Here is a 22,570-nt window from a genome sequence, read left to right on the forward strand (position 1 = left end):
TAATCCTAGCACTCAAGGCTGAGATAGAAGGTTCACTGAAAGTTTGAGGCTACCCTGTGACTATATAGTGAACTCCAGGTCATCTTTTGGTACAGAAAGACTGCCTCAGAAAAAAACAACAGAAAAAGAGTGAGTGGTTATCTCTATAGTATGTTCTTAAGTTTGCTGTTATAAATTTCCACTTGTTTAGTCTTAGGCACTTTGGTAGGGCTACCAAAAAAAAAAAAAAAATGGTGGTGTATTTTTCCAGCTTGTCACATCAGGGGGCAGATGATACCATTTTGTCCCATTATTAGTCATGCTAACTTTGAACAGTTGGTTGAAATAAGGGTTCAGTTTTTTGTTTATTTTTCACAGTGATTTTTTCCCTTTCTTATTATTCTGCATTGAGTTGTGTTCACTCAAAAGACAGCTGACCAACATAGGACCTCAAATGCAGGTTTGCATATCTGTTTTCCATGCAGCATTATTCACAATACCAAGTGACTAAAGCAACCCATCTTTGCACAGGCAAATGGATACAGACACTTTGAGAGATGCAAATAGTGGAGTAGTATATTGTCTTTAAAGCTGTTACACACTGAAACATGTATGTACCTCAAAGATTTTATGCTAAATGAAATAAACCAGTCCTGAATAGACAGATATGGCAAGGTTCCACTCATGCAAATGTTCTAAAGTGACAAATGTAGAAAGGTGGTTACCAAGGGCACCAGGGAGAGGGAGTTAGAACTTCCCAGGTATGGAGTTTCAGTTTTCAAGATGAAAAAAGGTCTAGAGAAAATTCACTGCACAATAATGTGAACATACTTAACACTATTGAAGGGGAACTATACCTGTAGAGCTGTCTACTTTCAACAGTTCAATAAATATAATGTTATGGTTTTTTGTTTGATTTTTTTGGTTTTATGAGGTAGTGTCTCACTCTAGCCCAGGCTGACCTGGAATTCACTATGGAGTCTCAGGGTGGCCTGAAACTCATGGCAATCCTCCTACCTGTGTCTCCTTGGTGCTGTGATTAAAGGCATGTGCCACATGCTTGATGACTAACTTATTTTTACATGAATAAATTTACTATAAAGATAAAAGATGTGTGTGTGTGTATACATATCTATAAATTTTCTGACTCTGTACACTGGGATGGCTTAGAGACTATAATGATCACAACACCTAGCACCTAAATCTTAGTTACTAAGAGCCAAGATTCTCAGAAGAAATAGTCTCATTTCAGAATTAAGGTAAGGGAAGTATGAGGTGATCCTGTAACATCTACATTGCTAGAAAAGATGTGCACAAAATAATGGACATCACAGAAAGTCAACTAGACTGGGTACAAAGTAGCCAAATATGGGACAATTTTTTAATAATATTTGAATAGTGGTATATTATATAAACTACAGATAAGAATATCAGTAGGAATATGTGTATGCCTGCATGCACATATAAATCTTCTATCAGTTTTTTAAAAACTATGGGTTCATATTGATACATCCAAGTCCAGTCCAACATTACAGAGCTAATGTTAGCATTCATCCTTTCAATACTTTTAACTTCCTTCTTTAAGGTGAGAAATGGTATACTCACTGTCCATGAAATTATTGCTTTTGCAATCTTCAAAAGGAAGTTTCCAGAATTGTGAACCCATTATAAAAAACTATCATAGTATATTTGTTTATGATAAAACCATAGTTTATTTAGCCACTTTTCACACTGTGTTACCATTGTGCAAGTTAGGGTGTTTTTGCTTGCTTGTTTGCTTTTCCTGGCCATAAATTTGTAATCCTCCCTCATTAGCCTCCTGAATGTTGGAATTATAGATAGGTGCTACCATGTCCAGCCTTATAAGTTAGTTGTGGCCCCTACCACTTAAGTGTGACCTAAGTTATTAATTTTAAATATGTTGTATCCATTTGTTTTGTTGTGGATGCTGTAATTTCAGGGGTAGTTACTGACTTGGTTGTTTCACTTATTTTGAGTATGTGAAAAATTAATATGATTATAAATACAATAAAAACACCAAAATATACACAAAGAAGAGGCACTTCCCAACTTCCACCCTTTCTAAATATTCTCATCCCCATCCTCACACCCACAGGCCACTGATCTCATTGGTTCCTGTCTTAACTAGGCTGGGTTTCTTTGTGCACAAATACAGCCATATTTTTTCTTTTGGGAGGTAAAAAATGTTACAGAAACTTTTTCTACCATGCATTTTTTCACATACTATATCCTGGAAATTATTTTGTAATTATTAATTAATAATAGTGTATATTTTTGTAGCTACATAGGACTTCATTACATGGTTTTGCTACAGCTTAGTCAACCCCTCTGTCTAAGGGCCTTTACACTATTCCTAACATTTTGGAAGTACACTATTGCAGTGAATAATTTTGTATGGCTATTTTTGTGCTGTTGCAGAAATTATTTAATATGTATTATTACAAATGAGATTCTGGAGTAAAGATATAGATGTATATTTAGTTCTTTTAGATATTAAAATCAGAAATAGCATGTATGTACAATATAATTTGCATGTTTTGTAATTAGCAGACTTCAACATGTTTTCATGTTTCACCATTTACTTATGTGTTGATAGTTGTTTGTTCATATTTTTGTCTATTTTGTGCCATAAACTAGAACCATAGATATGACTGACAAGGAGTCCTATAAGTCCTGGAGAATCAGAGGTTGGTATTGGGGGTTCTATAGTGAAGCTTCCATCTTGGTTATTTTCCTGTTTCTTTTGTTTCATCTTCTGTTTCTTATATTTGTATTTCTTATGTTATTTGTTTGCTATTGTTCTCAATCTTTAGACCTGTTTTTCTTATTTCTGCTTAAAATAATGGAATTAAAGTCTTTTTCTAATAGGCCTGTCTTCTGTGTCTTCTGGACAGTTTCTACAAATTGCTTTATTGTCTGTGTGGGGCTCATACTTTCTTCTCTGCATGGAGTAAGAGAGAGAGAGGGAGCAAGAGCAGGATACTTTAGATAATACAATATGCTAACCCTGGAAATCAGATCATCAGCTTTACTCATGCTGCCCTTGAAGTAGGTACTACTTCTTTTGTAGTTTCTAAACCAATCTTTTAATTCTGTATTATTTATTTGCTTTATGTGGCCCCTGAAGTCTTTTGATTCTTTTCCTGGCCAGCTAATAATTCAACAGAAACGTCTTTAAATGCTTTTGTTGAGCAGCTTTGTGTGCCTGTTCAGAAATCCCTTAAAGACTCCACCATGTAGTTGATAATATCACCGTATCATTCACCACCCGATTGCCCAGAACCTCAGGATTGTCCAGGGTTGAATGGTTTGGACCTTCCTTCACCTTCTTTCATTTTTTCTGAGTCTGGATCCTGTCATAGAATGCATGTGACCTTGAGGTTCCACAGGCATGTTAAAACTTTTCAAAGCTCCTATAACATTTCCTTTTCAAAGCTTTCTTTAATTCTGCATTTTCTCCAATTGTTGCATGCCTCGTCTGGTAACTAATAAGTTCATAAGTTATATGCATAATTTTTTATCAAATGTCTCAGTGGAAAAGGTTTCTTCTAGGAAGGCTCTGAATCAAGTCAAACAAAGTCTTGCAAGTATGCCACCCAGGGAATCACTAGACAAGAGAAATGATGATATATCTCTTTGAAGCAACTCCACCCTCACTCTGTCTCATCTGGGGGCAACGAGATAGCTAGTTTTCACTATGACTATAAGCCAGGAAAAGGACTTGTGGAACTGGAGAGGGAAAGTTGAGAACAATGTAGAATAAAATGCCATTAAGCTAGTTACTAATATGATGAGTCAACTGTTTTTCTTCAACAAACCCTCCCTCGATTGCTGCAAGCCTTTGATTAGCTTCTACAATTAAAAAATAATTCTTGGGCTGGAGAGATGGCTTAGCGGTTAAGTGCTTGCCTGTGAAGCCTAAGGACCCTGGTTTGAGGCTCGGTTCCCCAGGTCCCACGTTAGCCAGATGCACAAGGGGGCGCACGAGTCTGGAGCTCGTTTGCAGAGGCTGGAGGCCCTGACGTGCCCATTCTCTCTCTCCCTCTATCTGTCTTTCTCTCTGTGTCTGTCGCTCTCAAATAAATAAAGAAATAAATAAAAATAATAATTCTTAAATTTACCACTTTTCCCATTGAGAGAACTTTCAGTTGTTGTTATCCACTATCTTTGAAAACTAGAGTAATTTTCAAATACAAAAGGGTAATTTTACTTGTCTATTTCAAATGCTTTATAGCAAATACTCTTAGAATAACAAACTGTCTAATCAAAGTCTATAAAACTAACAGAACTCCGTTTACATTTCCAGAATCAGCCCTAATTAATTCTCCACCCAATCAATATGACTACACTAGACTTCCTCCAGAATGTTCTTGAGATTGAAATGCCACCCAACCCAACTTCATAGACCACAGGAAACTGTCCCCTGACCATTCTGTTAGCACATTCGCTCTCTCTCTCTCTCTCTTCTCTTTCTTGTTGGCCTTATTTGTACCCAACATTCAAACACATCAGAAAATAAACCACCCCCTCTCAGTCATACTCAGTAAAATCTAATTGCACCTCACAGGCCTTACTGTATTAGCAGGCTTTACTCTGTCCAAAGGAAAAGAGTGTTCTGATCAGCCAGGCCAAATCTCTTACTAATTCACATGGAAACACATGTACTGAGTGTGTTGCAGGGAGAACCTGCCTAGAGAAAGGTGCATTTGGCTGAATCAGTCCTAGGCAGCAGCTGCCACCACTTACATCTATCACATTGTCTTTGGCTTGTGACCATGTTGTGTCCTCTGGCCACATTGCTTAGCACAATTGGCACACATGTATTTTTCAGGTTGAATCACCATTGTTTTCTCTTTAGGTAGACTCACTCACTCAGGTAGCCTAAGCAGCATCCTTACCCTATCCTGTTACAACTCCATTTTTTAACCTTGAGAACCTTTAGATTAGATGTTAGATTAATTCCCACAACAAATGCTGGTTTAGACCCAACTAGGACCAGACGGTGTATTTGGCTTTGTTGATTATCTTGTATAACATTCTATTCTGTACTATTCATTTGTATAACATTCTATTCTGTACTATTCATCATTGTATAATTCAATGCCTAGAACATGCAAAATTCTAAATAGTCAATAAATGAAGGAAATCCCCATGATACTCAAGCCAATAAGATGTTTTTGGAAGTTTAAGAAAAGTTATTATTCAAGAACAATTTATCTCAACCTTCCTTCATCTTACAGTTTAACTGGCTCATAGATCCCAAACTAAGGTAATAAAACTCTTAATCAAATAAACTTAAGAATAATATAAAAACTAGATGATAAACTATCTTAAGATGGGACTATGTCCTCTTTAATATACAGTGAGATGCTATGACCAGAGAAATAATTGTAGTATGAGGACAATCAATCTTAACATACTAGATTTATCAATGAAGTAATAACATTTGTACAAAATAGCAACATATATTAAATTTTAATGTGAAATGTTAATAAAATAATACTCCTGACTTTCTTTAAGAGATTCTAATAATTATCTGACTACATGTATCCTATCCTACTGGAGAGAGTAAGTAACTTACTTTGGTTGAACATTGAGGAGTATTCAGGTGACATGCTAAGTATGAATTTTCATTGATTCTCACTGCTTCAGTGATTACCAATGTCCTAAGACACACCAATTACAGCCCAAGTCCAGATTTATCTTCTAAACTTTAAATTCATACATCCACTTGCACACTTTTCTCAGTTTACTCAAAGACACCTCAAGTTTACTGTGCTAAAATAGAATTCATACTCATTTTCTTAATTCTTGTCCTCCCTATGTCATATGCCACAATGGATAGCATCACTATTTTTAAATATTTTATTTTTATTTATTCGACAGAGAAAGAGGAGTGAGAAAAAGAGAGACAGACAGAGAATGGTTGCTTCAGGGCCTCCAGCTACTGCAGACAAACTCCAGACAGGTGCACCCCTTGTGTATCTGGCTAACATGGGTCCTGGAGATTGAAACTGGGTCCTTTGGCTTTTCAGGCAAATGTCTTAACTGCTAAGCCATCCTTCCAGGCCAGTACTACCATTTGACCAAGAAAAAAAAAGAAACCTTATAGCAAAATTGGCCCCTTTCTGTTCCTCAACATCATTTCCAAAATACCAACCACCATTTTACCTTCTAAGTAGCTACTGAATCTCCCACCACTCTTTGAGCCAAAGTGATTATTTCTCCAATTGTATGTATAACAGCCTCTTAACTTTTATCCATACCCACTCTACCCACTGTTCTCTATCGTACTGAATTAATTTTACAGAACTATAAACCATGACAGCATCATCTTCCATTCTTAAAATCCCTCAAATTTTATTTTTCTATTTTACCTTCCCCCACATTTCAACATCTTTTACTTGTTTACAGTACTCTGGCTACATTGTATTTTCTGATGGGACCATGTAGAGTAGACTCTCAAAGGATTTATAGATGTTCTTCTGTTTTGGTTTTTCATTGATAACTTTAATATGTGAACACACTGTTGTTTGATTTCATTCCAGTCATGTTATCCTCTTTTGTATCATTTCTCACCCCCATTCCACTAAGGACCCTCTTCATTTTAGGTAGTCTTTTTGTTTTGTTCTGTTTCAATGGGCTCAGAACAGTGAGTTTTGTGAGGATATCAGGAACTTTTTCTCATAACCTTGAAGTTCTAGTGGCCTTTGGATGTCAGCATGTATTTTTTCTGGGAAACTGTTCTGATCTTGATGACTAGATCAGGTACTTCAGAAATAAGTATGTTTCATAGAACCAGTTACTTCCCTTCATAGCAGTTATCACAACTCAATTTTGTCATTCATGACCACTTGATTAACATCTGTATTTTCTAACAGAATGTAACACTATGACAATATGTAGCTGGGATAGAAAGCCTTAGCATATGATTTACATTGTATCTGTCTATTCTGGGTCACCAATAAATCCTTAGAACACTCATATCAGCCTAAATGTGTAATGAGTAGTAAGCAAGCCAAGTGTAGTGGGACATGCCTTTAATTCCAGCTAGCTTTCCTGATAGCCATGATGATCCAACAGTGTCCAAGATCCATGAAACAGAGCAACATGGTCTAAGGAAACTGCTAAGCTTTGAACATTAAATTAAAGCCTCTGTTCCATGTTGGACACTGCAGAGCTAATTCACACCACCAACAGTAATTATTCTCTTTACAATATGTGAGAGGCAAAGCATTATTTAAATGGAACACAGAAGCACAGGCTGTTTATAAATTCATAAGAAGCACTTAATAAAATCTTGTTGAATGAACCTGTTCCTAGCAACTAAAAGATTCCTACTAAATAGGAGGCAATCAAATACTTTTCTGAAGTAAATTTTGTAAGACATTAGGCTTCATTAATATTTATTTTAAAGACCACTTTTTATTGTAACAAATATAAAGTCATCAATGTCTTACAAATTGTCAAAAATGCTTTAAGTACAAAAAAAATACATTAGTACAATGAGAGATATGTGGCATTATTTGGTACATACTTAATACGGTCAACGTGCACATTATATGCCAGAAAAGCTCATGCATTATTGGAAGAGAAAAGAAATAGGATGTCACTGCTTTGCTGTCTGATTATAAATTCATTGCTTCAGTCAGTTTTCTTTCTTCAGGGATACCATTTACCTACAATAGAGAGGGAAGAATGTGAGCACGGGCTACACAGGGTATGGATACTTTTAGAATTTAAGCAAAGGAAATTTCAGCAAGAAGAAAAATGTTCTCTTTTAAAATGTACATAATATTTATCTTTTTATTATTTTTTTAAAGTTGAAGTATGAAATTGTTGGTCATATTATGTTTTGACACATGAATAACACTGTACATTACTCATATTTACCTCCATATCATGCTTCTTGTCTCCCCCTTCTTCCTGCTGCTGGTCCCTCCCCTCCCCATCCATTCTCTTCCTTATCACAAATAGGTCCGCTACTATGTATGTGTGTATGTATGTATGTATGTATGTATATAGAGAGAAAGAGAAAATAGATGATAGATCAATGATAGATAGTTGATAGATAACAAGGAAAAAAATTCATCCTAATATAATTTAAGATAATTTCATTACATTTCTCTGTGTTTAGTTTTTAAAAACAAAAATGAAGAGAGATAGGGAGGGAGTCCTCCTCTTCCCATACCAAATCTGTATTTTTCAAAAGGTATGGCCTGAAATTTCCTCCCACAATAAACAGGCAGAATGATGTTGACTGTGGGATGTATGACTATACCTTTTAATCATGGATTTAAAAAAAATACCACATGGGTTGTAAGGGCAGAAAAACGAGGAAAGCTGTAGGAGCATAAAACCTAAGGGCTTGGACTTAGTCCAAAAGGTAGTGCTATTGTCCACTGCTAACTGCTCTATTATCCCTGCGAGTGCTCCAGCCCAGCAACACATCAGCTGCTACTTCACTTAGAAACTTCTGATGAGAATTTAAAGGAACACAACTAACTACATGAAACAAGCTTCCAAATCGACTGTCTGCTTACAAAGTCCATCTAGGTGAGTACAAATAAAATGACTTGTTATTTCAGAGGCAAACCCACTGTTCAATTACCTTCATAAAGAAAACAGTGACACCAGCCCAGTACTTTGAAGCACTTGGAAAAAGCCAGTTACTGTTTCATAATAATCATACTCAAATGTGGCTGCTTCCTCATGGTACCAGGATAACCAAGGTGAGAGAACAGAAAAGCTCAGCTGTACACATGAAAATACGTAATCGGCACAGAAGCCATTTGTTTGCAGACAGAACAAAATGATTTTGAAACTTAAGAACACCAACATTTTTCATGTAAATGAGCAAAACGGGAATTGAAGCTGTACCTGTCCTCCAGTAGGTCTGGCTCCACTGTTTCAAATGTAGCAAAGGCAGAACACAACATTCTCTCATAATTGCATAAAACATTGGGGTGGTCTGTCTCCCTGAGCACTGAGACCCTTTGGAAACTCACTGATAAACAATACCAACCAGACAACCAAGAGGAGACAGTGCACGTCAGTCAACAACATGATCCAAATTGCAAAAAACAAAAGAACACAGGAAGATAATGGGATAGTACTAAGAGACAACAAAGCTTTCTTAACTCAAGCAAAATTCCTGCTCCCCAAAACCTATTTAGAAAAATCATTTAGAAAACTAGGTTGCACAGACAAAAGTTCCCCTTCAGGGGAAATCTTTCCTTATCACTTTTATTCAGGCATTAATTCTCTACTTGCTAAAAGCCAATGTGACTATCCAACAAGTAGTATCATCAAGTAGTACCATCCCAAATGCCATTGGCTCAAGTTGTCTATGTCTCCTCATGGGCATGTATACAAAATCTTGATTTCAAAAATATTTACTGTTTTTCTAAAAATTACCTGTGTTCCTTTTACTCTATGCCTCAAATAACCAAGACTCAGAAAACAGACATCTCAGAAGAGACAGAAGTCTAAGTTCATGGAGGGAAAAGTCTATTGATTATAGCTATCATAGGAATACTCCTTTAGAATTTTTCATTTAAAACCCAAAGCCATGAGGCTTGTGGTGGTAGGGATTGGAGCTTTTTCCTCTTAAGATGAAACATATTTGTAATGGAGTTTGTTCCTTCTTCATCTCCTGAATGCTAACAAAGTAGCACTTCCACATCAATATATTGAACAGTCTGGTTGAGTCACATTAGCATTTAATTAAAATGAGTAATCAAAATTGTGGGGATAAATTCTGATAAACATTATCTTATAATTAAAATCTGATGAAAAATTTTATTATACTTGCCTCAAATCTTTGAAAAGTTGTCAAACGAAAATCTCCTTAAATTCCAGAAAGCAGTAACAGAGAAGATAATTCTGAATGAAAACATCCAATGCATTTGTACATGTGCCTAAGTTGTTAGAAGACTTACTTAATAGTTCCTTGTTACAATGCCACTATTCATACCAAGAATTCCACTTATATTTTTAAAACTTCTTGTATGTGTCCAAAGGAGGGTTAAGAAAGAAGCATTATGGTTGCCTGGCAATTAGAACTAAGAATCAACCACTAATTAGAAGACAATTGTGAATAAGTTATCTACTTGGAATTGAGATGAAAGAAATAATTGGTTGTGGAAAATTTTTAGGCATACTTGAAAAAATTACACTTAAAGGAAGCAAGTGGAAACATAATAGTCTAGGGAGAATTGTCAGCCATCTTGTTATCACTGGTCATGTTATAACAGCTTTTTAAAACCAGATTCATCACTCTTCATTTATGCCCCCAAAGCCTCAGTGATTAGTCACAATGGCTTCCTTTTGTAAGAGTTAGTTTCAAGCTGCTCACTTACTGAGACAAATCCTGGATGCACCCAAGCCAAAAATCTTTTATACCAAAGGGAAGAATAAGGAGTGCCTTCAGTAGGAAGGGGGTTGTATTCAGTCATCCTGAATTAGATAGGACCCCAGTGGATAGTTTTGCTGTTAGATCATTTATCCTGTGTTTATCATTCTGATGCCAATCCATGCAATAGTCTTAGCTATTATTGTACAGTCTAAGTCTTATCAAGGAATGATAAAACTGTTTGTTCTCCTTCATAAAGGTAAAACTTCATAGTATGGAGTACTATAATCCACTTTTATTCTACTAAGTTCACCTTTAAACATCAACTTAGCATTTTTTGTACTCACCTGTAGTCTGCTGCTGGGGAATCTGAGTCTGGTGTGGCAAATTCCTGGAAATGATTAATATTATTGAGTAAAATTGTATTTGCATGCATATATACAGAGAACAGACACATTAGAATGAAAACATGCACAGGGAGACTGAAAACAGACCATGTTTCCAGACAGTTCCTCCTCCTCCTTCTGAGGCATAAGAGAGACATCAGATAATAAATAATACTTGATTATATACATAAACTTTTGACTATAGGTTGTTCTTCTCATTTTATTGATGAGAGAGCAGCTTTAAAGGTCCAAGGTCACACAACTAGAAAGAATGAAAATATGAACATAATGATTCTAGAAATTTTATTACTGACAAGTAAAATATCAGACCTAAATCTCGTTATGTTCTAGGTATGTTCTAAAATTAGATTGAAACTGTTCAGGAATGTATGTGTGGATACACTTTCACTCTGTATGTTTTCACAGCTTTTTAGAATATATTACTACTTTCATTCACCTGTGTTTTTCTGTTCTCATTCCAATGAAGTCCATCCCCACAACACACTAGTCAAATGAAGAACTTATCCTTGACTATTCTGTTTCCTTCAGGCCCCAGAGTCAATAACTTGGAACTTTAAGATCTTTCCCTCAGTCTCAGTTGAATTTTTCTCCTTCTATACCTTCACTGTTAACCTTGGGAAAGCTATCTTCCTTTCTCACTTAGACCTTTATGACTGTTCTGACTTATTTCTGCATTTATATTCTTGTTCCTTTATGATCCACTCTGTATTTCTATCCCAGTGATCTTCCAAGACACCAATCTAAACATGGCATTTAAATAACACACTTTAAATTCCTATAGCACTCTCTCTGCATACCACACACACAGCAGATCCTCTTCTCCAGCACCTCTAGCTCTACCTAGTCTATCAACAAGTTAAACCAACATATTTGATAAAATCCAAAAATAAAGAGCACAAAGCCTGACTGTTTTAACATAGTAGTTGGTAAAACACAAACACCAGTTTCTCAGAAGCCCTGGATACAGGATACTTACATTCACAATCACTGTTGGGATGACACAATTGGAACTAAGTCCCTTGTTGGGCCTCTCAATGTACTTCTTTGGAATAATGCTTGAAAATCAGGTGTGAAAGTCAACTCATGCCTCCCATTTTCTGAAAATTTTCCTTTCTTACTACACTGCTATACTTTTTACCACAGTGGGCTTAGAAAGGTGACAAGAACTTATTGTTTGATAGAACTGCACCCCCAGATTCAGGCAGGAAATTTTGAAAAGATATATGAGAAAGCTATTGTGTAGTAAGCTGGTTGGAGAATTTAAAATTACCTGTAGTAAATGTTGTAGTTTGTTTAGTTTGAATGATGTGCATGCTGTCCCACAGACTTCGCATGAAATTTCAGATGAGTTGTATAAAAAGTGGTCATGTATGCACAAAAGGTGATCAATAACAACAAAAATGTTGGGGAAGCTGTATCGGTATACATCTGACATGAAATTTCAGATGAGTTGTATACAAAGTGGTCATGTATGCACAAAAGGTGACCAATAACAACAAAAATGTTGGGGAAGCTATATCAGTATACATCTGACATATGTCAGTACTCTGGAAGCCCAGAAGGGAGGACCATGAGGTAAAGGCCAACTTGGGCTACATAGAACATTCCATACTCTGATTCAATAATAATACTACCAAAATCTTGAAATTCAACATTTTCAAAATTTTAAAGGTTCATGCACCTCTGTTTCTGTGGCTGCCCAAACTTGTAAATATCTGTGAACCTGTGAGTGTTAGAACATTAGTACATCTATAAGGGCATATATAAAGTGATGTATTACGGTGCTTCAGGGATACTTGAAATAAGCCTGCAACCAAGTCTCATGGAACCAAGAGGAAGTGACTGCAGGAAGAACCTGGGAATATTTCCACCTTTGGTGAAAGGAGGATTGTAAAGGCAATTAGACAGGAGAGTGGAGGCTGACCTCAAGTAGAGACCCTATAATCCTTCAAAGAAAAGACCTTTATAAAGTCATAAAACTATTCAGAATAATTAAGTTATCAAGGAATAACTGAAAGGTTAAAATGTGTAAACAGCAGAATTATGTAGGAAGTTAAGAAAAACCTTAATTCTCTGAATTATTATCATTAATTGCCTTCTAATTTTGTTGCCATTAATTGCATGCATTTAAATAGAAAATTGTGTAAATTAGCCATTGCACAAACTTCATTCTTTTAGAAAGCAAAGGTAATAATTTGCAAATTAGTAAATAAGTTATTTAGTGGGAGCACACAATGATTTGTTATTTGTACAACTGTTTCAAGATAATTTAACATTCTTGGATATCCTGTAGAGTAATTCTGAGTAAGGTGGGTGATTATCAACCAATTATGTTGCTACTAGTTTGAAGATACAAAGAACAAAGTGATTTGCATAAAGATATAGACTCTATGCCAGAATCGAAGGAAAATGACATTAATTTTATAGAATGCAAAAACTACTCTTTTGAACTAGTATCAACATTGAACAGAAATATATTTGGTGAATTGCCAATTATTTCAGCGAAACTGGTATTCCCAAAGCCTTGACATTTTCCACAATAATTTTTTTTCTATAAAAATGATGGCATGGACCTACAACTACTTTGTCTAAGGAATGAGGTCATTACTGGCAGAAAGAAAGAAGGAAGGAAAGATGGCCAAAAAGACACTGGAAGCATCATCATAATTCTTATGTGTCAAAATTTTAATCTTAATTAACACCAATATAACATTTTAGATGTTATATAAAAAAAAAGAGAAAGTATCATTTTTTTCTTCCAGTTTTTTCACTCTGTATAAGGCCAAAAATAAACCTGCTGTGGATTTAACTTCATGCAGTGGAAACCTCTAGTACACTAGTGCATGGAGTAATGTTGTACTTATCAATTTTAGTACACACTTCCTTAATTAAAAAATGAAGAGAAATAAATAAAAATAAAGCCAATGGCTCTGTAATACGCTTGCCTGCTGCTGACAATTCCTGTCAACAGGACACCATCACCTTGGTCTTCTGAATCAGGTTCTTCAACTAATAGCAACTTTTATTAAAACTCAACCTTTTTATATGTGGAATTTTATCATGAAGTTGGCTCTCATTATTTCCAAAAGGAAGACAAATGGCAAGTAGTTATAAGCTAAAATGATTACTTGCCATATTTTGTGACAAGACTTAGTTCTAACTTTATACTTGTTGATTTGCAAAATATTTAAGTACACCTACCTCTGTTTTGAAGGGCACCAATTAGATGTTGTGTTTAGTATAATAAACAAGGAAAAATGTTGCATACCCAATTACAATCTTCCTGGGAAATGTCTGGGATAGTTTCCCATATTATTATTATGTTGTCTTTGAAGATGTCTCCCACTTAGGAAAAAGATCAATTGGTATAAAGGTTATTATAAGATAAAAATAAGAAAGCAGGTCATCTTCCTAAAAGGAAATATAAGCCATATGTGTGTGTGTGTGTGTGTGTGTGTATGTATGTATGTATATGTGTGTGTGTGTGTATACATACATACATACATATACATATATACATACATTGTTTTAAATTTGTGAGCCTCCAGTCTGTTCCTGCTTTCTACAGCACAGCATTGTAAACTGGGTCCATTTTCTAATGTTTTTAAAACTAATATACTCATTAATTAATTAATTAAGTTTAGCTTTTCATTTAACACTTTTTTTGTCCAGTGTAAGGATTGCTTTCCAGTCAGCATTAATCTCTTATTTCTCCACAGCACTTTTTTCAAGCATCTTAAGAAGTTGAAGTAAAGTATAGATGCTTATATGTATACATTCACAAATAATCCAAACTTTCTAGATAAAACACATAGGGACTCCTATTTCACACACCCACATATATCCATCAAAGGAATTTAGGAACAACTACCCTCCCCTTTAAAATACTAGGTGTAAGAAGAGTGTAGGTCACTTCCCTCCAATGAGAAATATCTGAGTCACTGGATTTCTCAGACCTAAACTTAAAATCTTCTTTAGTTTAGGGATTCACGGCCTTTCTCATTTCTACCATAACATACACTTCCAGTAGCTTCCAACATCCTAAGTAAGGCTGGGGTCTTCACTCTAAAAGGTCCACAGCAATTCTGAGGAACAATATGTTCTGAAAGCAACATCAAACGGTCACTCAACATGAGGATCTTAAATTATATCACTTTTACTTCACCTTTATAATTTAAATAACTTTCCTAATTTATGAACAAGATCTGTGAAAGATTGTGGTAGTTAAACCTTTGATCACAAATATAACCCCTGATCACCATGATTTTTTGGGTAAAAGTGATTCAAATTTACAAATTACTTTAAAATGCAACTTCAATAAATTGAGGGGACAATCTATAAGAGTAAAAACGTATTTCAAATACTAATAGAGCTACAAAGATAACAAAGAAATGGTGCAGAGAGCCTGACTAGATCATAAAATGGGGCCCGACTACACCTCAGAACACATGGCTAGTGCTTCTCTACCCTACCAAGTTCTTTGGATACAAAGAAGGTCTAAGAAACTGCCCAGACTAGAAGATACAAGTAACACACATGATTAGTGTATCCTTCACAGAATCTTGGAACAGAAAAAGGACAGGACTAACAAAAAGAAACTAGTGAAATCTGAAAGAAGTCTGAAGTCTAGGTAATAGTAATGCTGCGATGTTGAATCCCTCAGTGCATCCGTGCATGTTCCGTATGTTAATGTAAGAAACAGGCTGAAGGTAGCTACAAAGTCTCCATATTATCTTTGCACTTCCCTATGCCTCTAAAATCATCCTGAAATTGTATGTGTGTGTGTGTGTAAGTACATTAGAAATATCGAATTGATTTGAAAAGGAATACTGTAGAAAACGAGAACCCTTTCTGAGCATGTGGTAGCCTACTAGCTATCCCAGGTTTCCATTCTACTACCTCATTAGTCACTGTGCCTGGAATCTGGCTCAGAGAGCCTTCTAAGGTCAGTGGCTACCCTATCTATTCCAAGTAAATATCAGAATAGATAAATAACCTCTATGCTGACCTCACTATGCTTTTTCTCTTATCAGAGTCTCAAATGTATCACCTATAAATGATTTTACACCTTTTTAACTGGATTATGGTGTTAATCTAGAATGTGTTATACTGAAAAAAAGGAATATTTTTATATAACTGATAACAAGCCCCCAGTTTCCAGCTGTTACAAGTTCTTTATATATCTGGGATAGACTAATGTGTTTAAAAGACCACTTCATTTTTATGTAGCTTTGGAGAAAAGCTATTCTTGAGTCTTACTTTGACATTCACATAAGTGCTCAGCTCTATCATGTTTGCCTGAATATTTCTAGTATTGAGTCTGAAAAATAAGCATTAAATTCTAAAGCTAGCCAAATTAATTACGAACAACGAGTTCAAAACCCTTTGTATGAAGACATTAGGCTGAAGTGCATGCCCTCTTAGGAAAGGTTAATTAGTAAAGACCATGCAGCATTATCCAAGCATACACCTGGTTATGAAGTACCATATGCCTGATCAAATAAACATCTCATTGTAGTCTTGAGAATTCAGTCCCATCCAACTGATCAAAATGTTAGTATGTATCTGTTTGATGCCAACATAAAACTTTTTATTTAAAAATGCTGTGTTTTTCAGTTGAAGCTTAAGAGTTCAATTTTTGTAAAGGACAGTTATGATGAACACAATAAAATAAACTCCCTATTATCTGGCATGGCTGGAAAATGAGGTTAATCACATATTCTGGCTTATAGGGAGTTACCATAGAGACCATGAACATTTTATCCATTTCCAAGAATAAAAGAAAGATAATATACACTCAACACTGAAATGACGCCGAATGTAATTTAATTTTCCTCTGATGAGTCAGACACACTTGATGAGTGAGTGGTGCCTTAGAATAATCATTGTGAGCACCATCAATGATCTATGGACCCTATTTATATTAGAAGTGCTGGCTAATGGAGCTTGTCCATTAGGAGAAATCTGAATAATGTGAATGTTTTTCTGTACTTAAAACATATATATGTTGAAATTGTTGTAAGTTCAATAGAATGACCTATTGCATTTGCAAATAAAGAGATCTGATCAACATAATGGTGGTCTTGATGGGGTTATGGAAAGACTAGGATGGAGCATATGGTTATAAACTAGATGAGACATTCTGTTTTGCTTGTTTGTTAATAAATACAATTGCAAAATCCTGGATACAGAGAATCAAAATAATTTTGAGGAGAGAATTTTATTCCCAGTATATACGGTTAAGAAAGGCTACCCTAAGAACACCATCAAGTCTTTTTTCCTCTTCTACCTCATCATCCAGAGTTTTCCTGATTCAAAAACCTATTTGAGTGGCTCAAATCTCTAGAATAACTAGGTTTGTATTTTAAATTTTTAAAGCATTTCCAAAACTTTGCTCTTTAAAGAGTTAACTATTCTGACCTTTCTCCATGGACTCACAACATATACCAACAAACAAGAATGAGAATTCCTGTATGTTGAAAGAACAAACATAACCTGGTTTCCAACTATCCAAGACTATTTGAAGAATATCTGTTAATATTTCTCTAAACATCACTCTAAACAATATAAAAACTACTATATAAGAATTCAGAAAATTCATATGTATTTATTTATAAATTTGAAAAATGAATAATAAGGTTATTAGCAATTTTCATATTGAAAAGGCTAGATAGCTTGATAAATTATTACAAATTCTTGAAATTGTACTGATTTTTCTTATTAGTACCTAGTTCCAGTAACTAGGTTAACAGGATAACCCACAGATTGGGTCAGACATTTAGAGAGAACAGAAATATATTCTTTGTTTACATTTAAACTAAATTTTGTGAAATTTACATACTTATGTCCTTGACATAATATTGTTTCCAAAAATCCTAAATTTTCAATGTATGCAATTTCTTTTCACTGTTGAAAAGATCTGAATTAATTACTCAAACATGCATCTGCTAATATAAACATTTGACCTATGGAACCTTAAGCAAATGACGTTAAGGAACTTTATGAAAGTATTTGTAATTCTTTTGTATTTCCAAAGTGTTTTAGACATATGCACATAGGTTATTTACACTACTCATCTCAATTACTGTTTTTTCTTTAAATTCTCATCTTGTGTTTTACCTAATTATAAAATATTTATCCCAATGGGAAACTGTGTGTATCCAGGAAAGTTTTCACATAGTATTACATCACATTTAAATACAGGGGTGTGTGTAGGTAGAGGTGAGGAACAGAGTGACTTTTCTGCACATCCATTCCATTTGCTTTGAAAGTGGGAAAGACCGCAAAAGTAAACTTTATAACTTCTTGTGTCTGAGGAAATTGAATCCAACCCATTTTAGCATAAAGTTTTGGAGCCAGGAGTGGTGGCACACGTCTTTAATCCAAGCACTCGGGGTGGGGGGGGGCAGAGGTAGGACTGCTGTAAGTTCAAGGCCACCCTGAGTCTACATCATGAATTTCAGGTCAGCCTGGGCCAGAGTGAGACCCTTCCTTGAAAAACTAAAACAAACAAACAAACAAAAAAAAAAAAAACCCAATAGGAATAGGGGGCCACATTCTTGAAAATAAATGAATTTGATTGTTTTATATATCAAATCTAGTTCCCAGGAATATGAAACTCCTCAGCCTTTTTTCTCATACTTCTACCTTACAAAGTCCTCCTTCAGGCTTTCTGAAAATGCCTTTGCAGCAAAAGAGATGTACTCTAATAAAATATATGTTCAGCCAGGAATGATGATACATGCCTATAATCCAGTACCTCAAAATTGGATTAAATGTTAATATAAAATGTTCAATGCCAGCCTTAGCAACATACTAATTCAAAACCAGCCTGAGCCACATTAAACCCCATCATTAACGAACAAACAAATTTTTATAGCTCAAATTATAATTATTTGTTTTCATATATATATAAAAAACCCAAAAAACACAATTTAAAAGTCTTGTATCCTGAAAAATATTGGTCTATGGTTAACTAAACTGAAGCCAAATCTAAATAAAATCACTTTTTCATGCTATAGAATATGTTTTCATTTCATAATTAACTCATCCATGATGGTCAATTATCAAAATCAGTTTCTTATATATTAATGTAGAATATTTGAATTATTGAAGAAGAATCCTGAAAATGATTCTATATATTTATTTAATCATGATCTTTCGGTATAGCTTCCTCTTGTTATAGTCAAACAGCAACACCAACAACTAAACGTTTTGGTCTTAACAAACACTGAAACAACCATTCATGCACATTGGTCATCCGGCTTATGTGTGAGTACTCACTGCTGTGTCTGCATCAGTGGCATGTTGGTACTGTCATAGTTGTCCGTGTGGAGAGGTGGAAGGATTTCCCCAGTTACAGGATGAAACACAGGGAGTGTGGACAGGGGCCATGCTATCTCTCTATTCTTGGACATATCTCGAAGTTCTTTGGTGGATTTCTGAATAGCACTGTGATGGACAAGTTGGATACTATGTAAAAAGAAATCAAACAACATATATTTAAAAACAATTATTAGCTTTGATGCATTGCTAATTTTAAGTCTTCAATTTTATAGAAATAGTAAGACATTACTATGTTTTGAGCATTCTACAAACTGTCTTATAAGGGATACAGCTTACATACTTTTTACATAGCAGAACTGAAAATTACAAACTGATTTTTGAAGTACAAACATCTCAAATTAATCTGTAAATCACTGTGTTAACATTAAAGCCCTAAGTAACTAACTAGATATCTATTTAATTTTTGAGATAAAACTGCCATAGCTTTTATATTATTGCTTCTGGAAGGGCATTTAAAAATACTCACAAAGTTTCATTTTATGATAAGTTATTACTGTAAGTTCAGGAAAACTTGTATGAAAGATCTTTTCATCAGTTGTCTGGTTTATAGAGATACAGATTGGGAAATCACATATTATATATGGCATATTAATATCCTGAATCTGAAATATTTTAGGTTTAATTTTTTTCTAGGTAGTCTTAGGTTTTGGGCCCTTTTTAATTTTAGTTTCTAACCTTCCTAAACAACTATTTAGAAAGCAGCTTTCACGTTTGTAAAATCAACTATGAAAGATGATGGATGAGAAGAAAGCATGAGACACATGTATGGAGCATGACTGGCAGCTGAGAAGTGAAGGAAACAATGTAAGGAAAATAACAGGAAAGAAGACACTTACTCTGGGGTTTGCATGTTTCTCTTTTCCCTAGAAACAAAACAAAATTTATGAATTAAATAATAGCATTGATATTTGAAACATTAAGACTATATGTTCATGGGACTTTGTATGATGTGGAAATGCTGTCATTGTTACTTTTAAATGCAAGCAGGCAGCATTTGCCACCAGGTTTATGAAATTATTTGGATGAGCACACATACAGCGATGGAATACTGATGAGAAACACACAGAAAATGGGGGAAAATGGAGATTAAGAATCAAGCTCTTGATTGAAGTAAATTCTATGACATAATGAAATCAGGCTACATGTAAAAATGGAGGAATTTGTTACTTGCTGCTTTATTAATTTTTTACCCTTTGCTTTGTTACTCTGACTTCCAAGTAATCTCATGAGATTATCTTAATTGACATAGATGTCCTGAATGTACTAACTATTCATGAAGTGCAGACTCATTACTCAAATGATACCTTATTTCCATTAATTTACTCCTAGGTTATTTTTTTTAATATATTTTAAACATTTAGATTGTGTCACCCTGTTTGACAGAAGAATGACTTCAGGAAAAATTCTGACCATCACTTTTCATCAAACTGACTAAGACTATTTATTTATTTCAATGCAATTTCCATGTCAATAGATTCCAGACCCTGCTCACAAGAGATGGCTTACATAACCACACCATCTAGCCTCTGTTATTCTTGCAAGTGTTGTTCTAGCATAAATTTATATCTAGCCTTCATAATTTTTGAATAAACTAATTATGGCCCCTTTTTTAATTTGCTAGACTCAAATCTACTTTAGTTCATTTTATAGGAATAAAGGACTTTTGTTTCAATTCATTTACAAAGTGTTTTATGAACTAAATGAAGCTTTGTTGTTAATGGCATTGTCTACATTGTCATCTTATCAGGTTCTCCAATACTTTATTAGTGTTTGAAAGTACTCACACTCCTTCCCGTCGGCAGCACATGATATACGCAAGTATTAGGAATAGGACCAGTGCAACTGCCGAGGGCACAGCCAGGGTAATGAGGAAATCCGTGTAATAGTCTCTGCTTTTCAAAGAGTCAGAAGGGGGTTTGTATTCCCCACCATCAGGTAAAATCCCCTCTCCACGAATCACTTCCTGATAGGTGGACACTTGTTTTGTTTTATCAACCTGATACAAAAAAAGACAATTACACATCAAATTCATAGCCTCAAACATGATGAGATTTGTAGATTAGACACACCAAAACATTCTTTGACAAATTACCATCAAAAGCCAATTACATTTTCAATTACTTTAACACCTTGAATTTTTAATTCTTTATTGGAACTAGGGAGAAGTACTGAATGGATGTAATGAAAAGGCTTTATTTTGGCCTATTTTTTCAATTCTTCCTGAAAGACAGAAAGATATCCACATACACGTATGTGTGCAGAATATATATGTATATGTGCATTGTAAGGTTTTTTTGGTTGGTTGCTTGTTTCTTCCAAAGTGGAAGTCCGTGATAGCTCTATGCCCGTGATTTGTTTCCTAGTGATGTTTCTCTAGTACACATAGAAACACAACAAAACTGACTGATAAACAGTAAGTAAGGCTCATGGGATAGGGAAAAGGAAAGAAGAAAAAAGGGACAATTTTCAGTGTATCATTTGACCTTTTTGCCATCTAGATGACAGAAGTAATTTTAGAAGAGCTAGTAAAAAGATAGAACTGACCTAGGCTACAGTATAACTAAATTCTATCTGAGGGTTCAAGCATGCACACTGGCACAGTTTTAATTTACCTTCCTGTTAACTGATCTGCTTTCACTGTGTTGCATTTAATTATAGTGAGGCTTTCATTATAGGACACTAAAAAAAAAAAATGACCATGTGAAGATTTTTATTACATTTGCCACTAGAAAAGAAGCTGAGGAGAATTACCTGTACCCCCTCCTTAAATTTTTTTGTTTACAATATTATACTAGCAAAATCTTTAGTCTCTACAAAGGAACTGATTATGTTTGGCCTCTTTTTAAAGAGTGAAAAAAAGTAAATAACAGAGTTTGCTCTTTTTATTATGGGCATTAGGAGACTTGTGTCTAACTTTTTCTTATCAAATCTTTTAGTTTTTTAAAAATTTAGATACAGATTTCCCCATTTTTAATATATATTATTTTGGCTGTATGTCTCTTAAGCCTCTTGAAGTCTTGCACGAAATGATGTAGCATATACATCCATCCATCCATACAATTTAAGTGGTTGCCAGGCGTGGTGGTGTATGCCTTCGGTCCCAGTACTTTGGAGGCAGAGGTAGAAGGATAGTTGTTAGAAGCCTGTGTGGAACTACAGAGTGAGTTCCAGGTCAGCCTGAGCTGGAGTGAGACCCTACTTAAAAAAACAAAACAACAACAACAACAACAACAAAAAACTCTCTCCCTCTCTCCCTCCCCCACCCCCCTCTCATAAATACAAACAAGCCAGGTGTTGTGGTGGCACACACCTTTAATCCCAGCATTTAGGAGGCGGAGGTAGGAGGATTGCTATGAGTTCAAGGCCAGCCTGGGACTACATAGTGAATTCCAGGTCAGTCTGGGCTATAGCAAGACCCTACCTCAAAAAACCAAAAGAAAAGAGGGGTGCTGCAGAGATGACT

General features: G+C 35.0%; 1 protein-coding gene across 11 annotated transcripts in view; it reads right to left on the reverse strand.

Annotated features, from left to right (window-relative positions):
• Window positions 1-7,405: 7,405 nt before the first annotated feature.
• Window positions 7,406-22,570, reverse strand: part of Sgce (sarcoglycan epsilon) — a 71,632-nt gene continuing 56,467 nt past the window's right edge. For 3 of the 11 annotated variants that reach the window (XM_045160820.1, XM_045160824.1, XM_045160823.1), the window contains 6 exons: window positions 20,892-21,103; window positions 19,944-19,970; window positions 19,045-19,233; window positions 10,702-10,745; window positions 9,815-9,849; window positions 7,406-7,679 (listed from right to left, as the gene is read on the reverse strand). In XM_045160820.1, the coding sequence (XP_045016755.1) occupies window positions 7,629-7,679; window positions 9,815-9,849; window positions 10,702-10,745; window positions 19,045-19,233; window positions 19,944-19,970; window positions 20,892-21,103 (558 nt within the window). In that variant the 3' untranslated portion in view covers window positions 7,406-7,628. Of the gene's footprint in view, window positions 7,680-9,814; window positions 9,886-10,701; window positions 10,746-19,040; window positions 19,234-19,943; window positions 19,971-20,891; window positions 21,104-22,570 lie in introns of those variants that run through there. The other 8 variants (XM_045160826.1, XM_045160821.1, XM_004656214.2 and 5 more) reach the window with 5 other exon arrangements.

Source organism: Jaculus jaculus, chromosome 10 (genome assembly GCF_020740685.1).
Source record: "Jaculus jaculus isolate mJacJac1 chromosome 10, mJacJac1.mat.Y.cur, whole genome shotgun sequence".
Taxonomy (NCBI): domain Eukaryota; kingdom Metazoa; phylum Chordata; class Mammalia; order Rodentia; family Dipodidae; genus Jaculus; species Jaculus jaculus.